The sequence below is a fragment of the Laetiporus sulphureus genome (genome assembly GCF_001632365.1).
Source record: "Laetiporus sulphureus 93-53 unplaced genomic scaffold LAESUscaffold_8, whole genome shotgun sequence".
NCBI lineage: Eukaryota > Fungi > Basidiomycota > Agaricomycetes > Polyporales > Laetiporaceae > Laetiporus > Laetiporus sulphureus.
The window spans coordinates 836,225-842,871 of record NW_024468517.1 but is presented as its reverse complement, the minus strand read 5'-3'; the positions used below and the strand labels follow the sequence as shown (position 1 = coordinate 842,871).

The 6,647-nt window shown below is 54.8% G+C and overlaps 6 protein-coding genes across 6 annotated transcripts; 3 read left to right on the top strand and 3 right to left on the bottom strand.

Moving 5' to 3' along the window:
- Nucleotides 1–270: 270 nt before the first annotated feature.
- On the bottom strand, nt 271–1,213 carry LAESUDRAFT_551215 (uncharacterized protein). The gene is made up of 4 exons (XM_040902900.1): nt 1,107–1,213; nt 768–1,044; nt 603–707; nt 271–535 (listed from the first exon to the last, which is right to left on the bottom strand). The coding sequence occupies exons 2-4, from the start codon at nt 1,029–1,031 to the stop codon at nt 371–373; spliced, it is 534 nt and encodes a 177-aa protein (XP_040767115.1). The 5' UTR covers nt 1,032–1,044; nt 1,107–1,213; the 3' UTR covers nt 271–370.
- A 532-nt stretch (nt 1,214–1,745) lies between these two features.
- LAESUDRAFT_723130 (uncharacterized protein) lies at nt 1,746–2,305 on the top strand. The gene is made up of 2 exons (XM_040908350.1): nt 1,746–1,825; nt 1,880–2,305. Exon 2 carries the CDS (start codon nt 1,932–1,934, stop codon nt 2,229–2,231), a length of 300 nt encoding a protein of 99 aa, XP_040767114.1. The 5' UTR covers nt 1,746–1,825; nt 1,880–1,931; the 3' UTR covers nt 2,232–2,305.
- A 1,195-nt stretch (nt 2,306–3,500) lies between these two features.
- On the bottom strand, nt 3,501–3,845 carry LAESUDRAFT_723127 (uncharacterized protein). Its single transcript, XM_040908349.1, has one exon. The coding sequence runs from the start codon at nt 3,719–3,721 to the stop codon at nt 3,545–3,547; it is 177 nt and encodes a 58-aa protein (XP_040767113.1). The 5' UTR covers nt 3,722–3,845; the 3' UTR covers nt 3,501–3,544.
- A 10-nt stretch (nt 3,846–3,855) lies between these two features.
- On the top strand, nt 3,856–4,837 carry LAESUDRAFT_723124 (uncharacterized protein). The gene is given in 4 exon segments (XM_040908348.1): nt 3,856–3,937; nt 3,982–4,570; nt 4,590–4,704; nt 4,724–4,837. 1 exon segment carries the CDS (start codon nt 4,170–4,172, stop codon nt 4,518–4,520), a length of 351 nt encoding a protein of 116 aa, XP_040767112.1. The 5' UTR covers nt 3,856–3,937; nt 3,982–4,169; the 3' UTR covers nt 4,521–4,570; nt 4,590–4,704; nt 4,724–4,837.
- On the top strand, nt 4,671–5,917 carry LAESUDRAFT_551061 (uncharacterized protein). The gene is made up of 6 exons (XM_040902899.1): nt 4,671–4,965; nt 5,022–5,081; nt 5,238–5,284; nt 5,495–5,559; nt 5,614–5,643; nt 5,707–5,917. The coding sequence occupies exons 1-6, from the start codon at nt 4,820–4,822 to the stop codon at nt 5,818–5,820; spliced, it is 462 nt and encodes a 153-aa protein (XP_040767111.1). The 5' UTR covers nt 4,671–4,819; the 3' UTR covers nt 5,821–5,917.
- On the bottom strand, nt 5,846–6,508 carry LAESUDRAFT_756992 (uncharacterized protein; the record flags this gene model as incomplete). The annotated part of the gene is made up of 3 exons (XM_040912239.1): nt 5,846–5,877; nt 5,934–6,422; nt 6,499–6,508. The coding sequence occupies 3 exons, from the start codon at nt 6,506–6,508 to the stop codon at nt 5,846–5,848; spliced, it is 531 nt and encodes a 176-aa protein (XP_040767110.1).
- Nucleotides 6,509–6,647: the final 139 nt, after the last annotated feature.

The following is a 6,647-nucleotide window of genomic DNA, read 5'->3' as shown; positions in this document are numbered from 1 at the left end:
CAGGCCAGGCCCATGGATCGGCCTTTCGGCGAGTCCGGCAGAGTGCGGGTCGCGGTGATGTGTGCCGTGCGACTGGATGTGGATATGAAGCGGACGACCACAGATAATGTGAGAGATGAGGACATGAATGGGGCAGAGAGGGATCTATACAGCTGCCCTTCATTGTACATTCATACCGTTAACTCTGCCATTATTTCTTATTCAACCGAGCACTAACCATGACCATTTCATTCCTACAAGACTCCTACGCAGTGCGAATACACGATATGAAATGGCCTCCCGTCGCTGCTGTGATGACCGGCCACTCGGCCTCATTCACCTAGCAAATCCCATCACCATGGTCCAAATGACCGCTTTGTGACTGAGCGTCTCACCCGATGCTCCTTGCATTCCAACACTCGCAGCCCGCAAATGTGAATCTATGAGAAACATCAAATGCGGACTGCAGAAGCCAATCACTCGCCTTCCCCGGTGGTTGCGCTGAATGCTTGACATCGCCGCCTAGCCACAGATGTGCCGAATAAGGCTCCAAACACTGCCCTCAAAGAGATAAGCATGATGCAACCAAAGCAAGCCACGGTCGGACATGCGATCCTGCTCACATTGCCATGGACTTGCCCTATGCGATATTCGGTCAGGTGCAAACAGCGTTCATGGACCATAACGAACGAAAAAGGCTCTTTTTGTAGAGCGAATGTTGAGTTTTGCTTCGCGGAGCGCAGAAATTAAGGTTCCATTCATAATTGATCACGCTAGCGCACTCATACCTTGTTTAAACACAAATGCTTAGTGCGATGAGCGTGCAGCGGGACATCGCATGCGAAGACATCACCATTTAGTTGGCACCCAGAAATGAGCGTATGTCGCCCTATGCGACCGTCAAAAGTCTCCTGAAAGTCAGCAGAGCGCCGTGAGCGACCACTAAGGATTCCTGAAATGGCATAGGATGTGAAGTACGTGTACCTTTTTATGTTATCGAAGCCTCCTCCATGGGATCTCATGGCCTCAGACCGTAGCATCCTCATTTGCATATGTCTTTCAGCCCTGTAAGAATGGCAGTCTGTCAGTACTTCGTCATTCAATACAATGGTCGCAGCGGCACGTACTTGTGAACACCGAGGTGGATTTGAGCCTCGAGAACAAGCTCGGTTTCTTCTACTGTTAGCCTGTCGCACCCACTGTCGCTATCGAGACTTGCGTGAAAGAGGCCATCGTTGGCTTGAAGCGACCGTCGCGTGACTCAGGAATGCAGTTACGGAGCGCACTGATGACAGTGACCCGGCAACCTGGCTCGACATCAGTTTGTATGCCTGCTATACAGTGGATGATTGACGTACCTCAGCAAGGGCCCACCTAAACAATCCGGCAGGTGGCCGAAAGCTGCGATGAGCGCATGTCGTGCTCAAACAGACCAGCTGTTGGCCAGCCGAGTATCGACACAATTTAGTGAGCGCTGGACAATTTCAGTGCACGTCTGTCGGCTGCATGCTCCTGGACAGTCGGGACATCACCTCTATCACCTGCTTCATGGTTGAGGATCACGAAGTTAAGCTGTAATGATAAGACTCGCCGCCTTCGCTGCACCTCAACATGCAATGCACAGCATTGTGCGAGGTACTCCAGGTCACGATAGATCTATCCGGGCTGATCTCCTCGAAGCGATTTGACATACCGCACAGGCCAGCCTTAATGCACTAAACAGGGATCTTGCATTCACATGCTCGATCTTGGGGTTTAGAGTCTCGTCCTCATATGCATCGAATGTACCAAATGTGCCCGAGTGCGGCAACACATCAATGACATCCAGTGCCTTCTCCTAGGCACCCTATGATGAAGTGGAGGTTAGCGTTCCGCTGGATTATTGCGACTAGCCGCCGACCGCCAACAGCCAGCCCAACGTCTTCAAACGTGGCCCGGCGAGAATACGAGTCATGTACAGAAGCTGGGAGTGGCTGACTCTCGCTCCTGAGAAGATTCACGCTTGTTACCGGAGTACCGACATCGAGCTCGCTAGACCGTATAAGGCGTCCCAGATAGGAAAGTCAGTCAGGATTGTTGCGCTTGCACTGATGTATACAGGCTGTCGGTTGAAGCCGCTGATGCTGAGCATATCGGGAGGTCAAAATAGTGAATCTGACCGTAACCAGCTCAGCGCGAACGATGAAGCAAGTCAAAGGCAACGAGATGATGAGAATGATAGAGAACACACGCACCAAGCTTTGCGATCGTAGAAGCGCCACAAACGCGCCCACGTGACCATTTGCGCATGCCTCAAAGTCCAAGTGCCGTGGCGCAGCATGACGCGTCCTAGTCTGTCCTGCGGTCACTTGCAACACTGTGCAGCTTGGTGAATCTCTATTCTGTGCCTTGAATGTGGACTAAAATCAGGTCGCTGCAACAAAATACTCACGATTTAGCACATTCTGCTGTCCTACTTGATCTCGGGCTCAGAGAATTTGCCGTGAAGCTGGCTATGAACTGCTTTTTGACGGCCATGAAGACAGGTACTCGGAAATGAGCTGGTCTAGCGAGTTTTGTTAGCATACCACCCTTGAGGAGAGAGGGGAAGGAGGGTGGATTGCTGATAGTACAGGCCAGGTGTGCATGATCACTTTGAGTCGGAGAGCACTATTCTCACGAAACATGACATGTCCATCAGAAACCTTCCATCGATCAGAAACATTCCACTGAGCCCACAACGTGTGAACTTCTGCTGCTGGGGAGAACAAGTCACTGCGTCTTTGCGTGTGAACGTACCGGCCGCATTGATTCTAATCAGAGCATTACCAACGGCCATTATCTGGCATCAGCTTCTTATTCTTAGCAAATGGGCTCTTGGCTCAGTGAGCTAAGATTATTATTGTATGCTCTCCTCATGGTTCCGGAGATCGTGCAGGACAGGTCACAGCACATGGATGTTCACTCATGAGTCTAAAATGTTTCATGTTCGTGCTGCATAAATAATGTGATATTTGATGCCAGTGGAGCCTGGATGGTTTCCATGAAGGATCAGAACTTAGAAGGTACGTTGAGTAATCTGGAGCCTTCCAGAATTCATAGAATTATTTTCTGTGAGAAAGATCAAGGAAAAGACTAAGGTAGTCCTACAAAGAGCAGTATTTGTCTTTGACCCTGTCAAAGCCCGTGTAGCTGGCCCCGAATGCAGAACCTCCCACTCAGCCACACGACATCACACGGCCCGGTGTGGGAAAAAGACCCGGCAAGGAAGATGGTAGAGCGGAGTTCTTGCATCAGTGCAGCAGGCAAAGTTCTGCCTGAAATTCAACGCGGCGCGCTCGCCGCTCAACCCCTTTCGTAACGCGTTACAGGCTGACGGAGAACCTTCGAATTGGGGTCCTGATGAGCGGCATGTGACCGTAATGCTCGATCGGAACATTGCAGATCAGCGGACGATTCGTCGAACCGATGGCATGGACAAGATGCCCGCCTCTCCGAAGGCAATCTCGTGGGTGCATCCTCTCCGCTGCCTGTTCGCGAGATTGATCAGCAAATTACATATTTATTTCGAACCCTCCTGTGTATCTCAGGACCCCAAACTCAGTGTGCGCAATGCAGCGAACCGGCTCGGCTCCTTCAGTGTAGTCTGCATGCCCTGCACCTCTGCCATCAAGAAATCGGGCGAGACGTCGTGACCACCCGTACTCTTCCTACAAAGGATGGACGTGCTGCATGCATTCCAGGTGCCATCAAATCGCCGCATTGTGACCGTGTTCTATCGGCTTCAAGGAAGCAAGAGGCCCATCTGGGTGTTGTCCTCGTGGGTCGGATCGCTCCGCTGCGCAATTCTTTGTCTCGTCCGTTGATTTATGAAGATACACCTTAACAGCACGCTCATGGCCATCGTCATTACATTTGCGAAGAGCGACATCTCGTTCTCGGCACCCGCGTACAGGGGAACGTATGCCAATCTCCAACAATTGAACTTGTGCGCACCCGCGACAAGAGTCTGAGATGCTCCTGCATCCTGCCCGTTCTGATGGTATGAAGGACAGTTCCCTGCCAGAATCTCTCCCACAGCAATACCAATAGAACCAGAAGGCGGCGAATCCGTCTGAACGGGGCGGCGTATCGATATTCCACAGCCATAAGCAGTGCGAGACGTCCTATATGAAACAAGGCAGGTCTCGTCAGCTTCTCCGAAGTACGGAATGTCGAGTCACCCAACGGCCTCGCCCGCGCATGAAGCCCGCACCATCAACTTCTGCTGCGCTCGCAGGCCGATAGACCGTTCGACAAGGCCCATGGACTCCGTTCAGCAATACACCAACGAGCCAATGCTGCTGCTTTCCCGCACCGAATCTGACTTGCGCATGCTGGTCTCTCGCGCATCGGCCACTCGAAACAGCACTGTCGCCTCCCTGGCACACTCTCCACTCACCGAGTACGCCTGCCAAGCTCCCAGGCTATCGCTCTACCAGCGCGCGTTCTTTAATGAACGCGAACGAGCCCATCACGCGCTTCTTTCGCCTGCATCGAAACTTCGCCGACGGTCGCATTAATAAAATTTCGGGGGACATATCATTCAAGGAAACTCACACTGCTGACAGAAGAGCCTATTGATTTGTTCTGGAGGTCCCCAGATCACGCCACGGAAGGTTGGGTCACGGGCTGGTGCGGTTGCAAGGCATAAATGATGGGGCACGGAGATGAGATTCGGCACCTCTCTCCGCCCCTCATCTCCTCCCATCCTCGCCTTGAGATGCCTTCCTCAACCGTCCTTCACGAGCACGCCGCCTAGCTCTCCGCTCACTACCGCTGACGACCGCGAACGACCGTCTCAGGATCGACCGGGCGCAACATGCCCGTACTGGTGCGTCTCACTCACACTAACAGCCCAATGACAGCAGATCCTGCGAAGACGACGCACGGGACGCGTCGAACGTCGCGCGCATCGCGCTGTTCGCCCACCCTTCACGCGCACGCAACCTCCGCCTATCGAGTCAAGTAAGCGTATCTTGCGATCGCGCCGTCCGCTCACGCTCACCTCGGCTCGTGTGTAGGCATATCATCCACGCCTGCCAAACGCGGCCGCTCGCACACAGCACAAAGCACAAGCAACGGTGAGTACGCCGCTCGCACACCATTTCATCAATGAGCCAGCCGCTCACGTCCATCCAGTTCGATCGTGGCATGCAGCCATCAGACTCGTCAACCCGGTACGCAGCACGCTCCAATCCTCAACCGACCGCGAACGATTCGATAACGTGCATCGGCAGGACACACAGCGCGACATCGATCGCGATCACGAGGAGCAATCATCCTGGCCTCCTAGGCCACACACCTCGAGCCTCTGCTCGACCGCCTGCAAGCCCTCCGTATTACGGACCGGCCGATTTGATCAATCGTTTCGTAAGTACGATCCGCACAAATCTCGCTTGCCACTCACGGCATTCCCAGCAGACACACGTTGGCCCCGTACGTCATACACCGTGACGGCTCGGCTGTCCGCTGAATCGATGACCACCGCCCGCAGAGCTAACCGCGACCGACGTGGACCGCCGGACTGCAAGACCCTCTGCACACAGATCATGTCGTCCCGTACGTTCCGTCCGCACATCCGGTGCACACGATACTGATGGCCGCCCTGCGCAGACTCGGACACGAACACTGACGCTTCGCAAGGTAGGTCTCGCACCGACGGGCACAGCGTGAGCTGACGTCGCGACTCGCGTATGTACGTTTCAGGCCGTAGGAAGAGATGGGAAGGAGGAAATATATTTCCTGAGGGTCGGACATGAGATGAATGACATGCCTTGGAGCGGCGGAGCTCTGCGCGCTCAAGAGAGCGCATGGGCATGAAAGACCGACGTTGGAGGAAAGCGAGCTAAAGAGCGCGCGCATAGTGCAGTCGCTCGGCTGAGACCGAGAGAGAGCGCACGCGGAGACGCGTTGTGTACAACGATTTTGGGGACTGAGCGGGAGCGTCGCGGGCGTCGGGATCGAGACAGGGAGCGAGTTTGCGTACAAGAACGTCGCTGCCGAGGAGGAAGCGATGCGCGCGGTGGTTGCGACGGCGGTCGCGAACACTGGGCTGTGCATCGAGCGTGTTGCGCGTAGTTCCTCGGGCGGCGAACGTGCAGATATGCGCGGGATGCGACGCGTGCTATGGTATAGACAGAACCGTTGGCGCGTTGGCCGTGCGGGCGGCGATTGCGATGTTGAGAGCGGGGCGAATGCTAGTGAGGCGGGCACAAGTGATCTGCAATGTCTGAGAGAGCTCACGAGGAGCAACAACGTTGGCGGTGCATCATGGACGGCAGGAGCGTGCACAAAGACGCAGAGATCGCCAGCATACAATGTCAGTGGGGACTCGGCTGTGAACCGAGCGAACTGCGCGTGCTTGCTCTTGCGCGTGCTCGCGAGAGAGGGAGACGCGACGGAGGGTGTGTGTGCAGCGAGGGCTAAGTGCCAAGGACACAATTGGACGCGCGAGTGGTGGAGTGATCGCGCACGGATCGATGCAACATAGCTACTCACCAGCAGCCATGGCCCTCCTCGCTGCCTCTCTTTCTGCTCAAGTACTGCGTGCAACCTCGCGTGCGCAGTGCCCCAGTTGATGGCCTATCGCCTCCCAACACTGCCAGTTCCTCCCGCCGCGTCCTACTCGCCGTATTCCAACCCCGCCG

Coding starts and splice junctions, on each gene's coding strand:
- LAESUDRAFT_551061 (XM_040902899.1), top strand. CDS start 4,820: ATGCCCGTACTGGTGCGTCTCACTCACACTAACAGCCCAATGACAGCA. Junction 5,082..5,237: donor AGCACAAAGCACAAGCAACG/GTGAGTACGCCG, acceptor GTGCATCGGCAG/GACACACAGCGCGACATCGA. Junction 5,644..5,706: donor GAACACTGACGCTTCGCAAG/GTAGGTCTCGCA, acceptor TGTACGTTTCAG/GCCGTAGGAAGAGATGGGAA.
- LAESUDRAFT_723130 (XM_040908350.1), top strand. CDS start 1,932: ATGTACAGAAGCTGGGAGTGGCTGACTCTCGCTCCTGAGAAGATTCAC.
- LAESUDRAFT_551215 (XM_040902900.1), bottom strand. CDS start 1,031: ATGCAAATGAGGATGCTACGGTCTGAGGCCATGAGATCCCATGGAGGA. Junction 708..767: donor AGCATTTGTGTTTAAACAAG/GTATGAGTGCGC, acceptor CGCTCCGCGAAG/CAAAACTCAACATTCGCTCT. Junction 536..602: donor TAGGGCAAGTCCATGGCAAT/GTGAGCAGGATC, acceptor CTTTGAGGGCAG/TGTTTGGAGCCTTATTCGGC.
- LAESUDRAFT_723124 (XM_040908348.1), top strand. CDS start 4,170: ATGTCGAGTCACCCAACGGCCTCGCCCGCGCATGAAGCCCGCACCATC.
- LAESUDRAFT_723127 (XM_040908349.1), bottom strand. CDS start 3,721: ATGCGGCGATTTGATGGCACCTGGAATGCATGCAGCACGTCCATCCTT.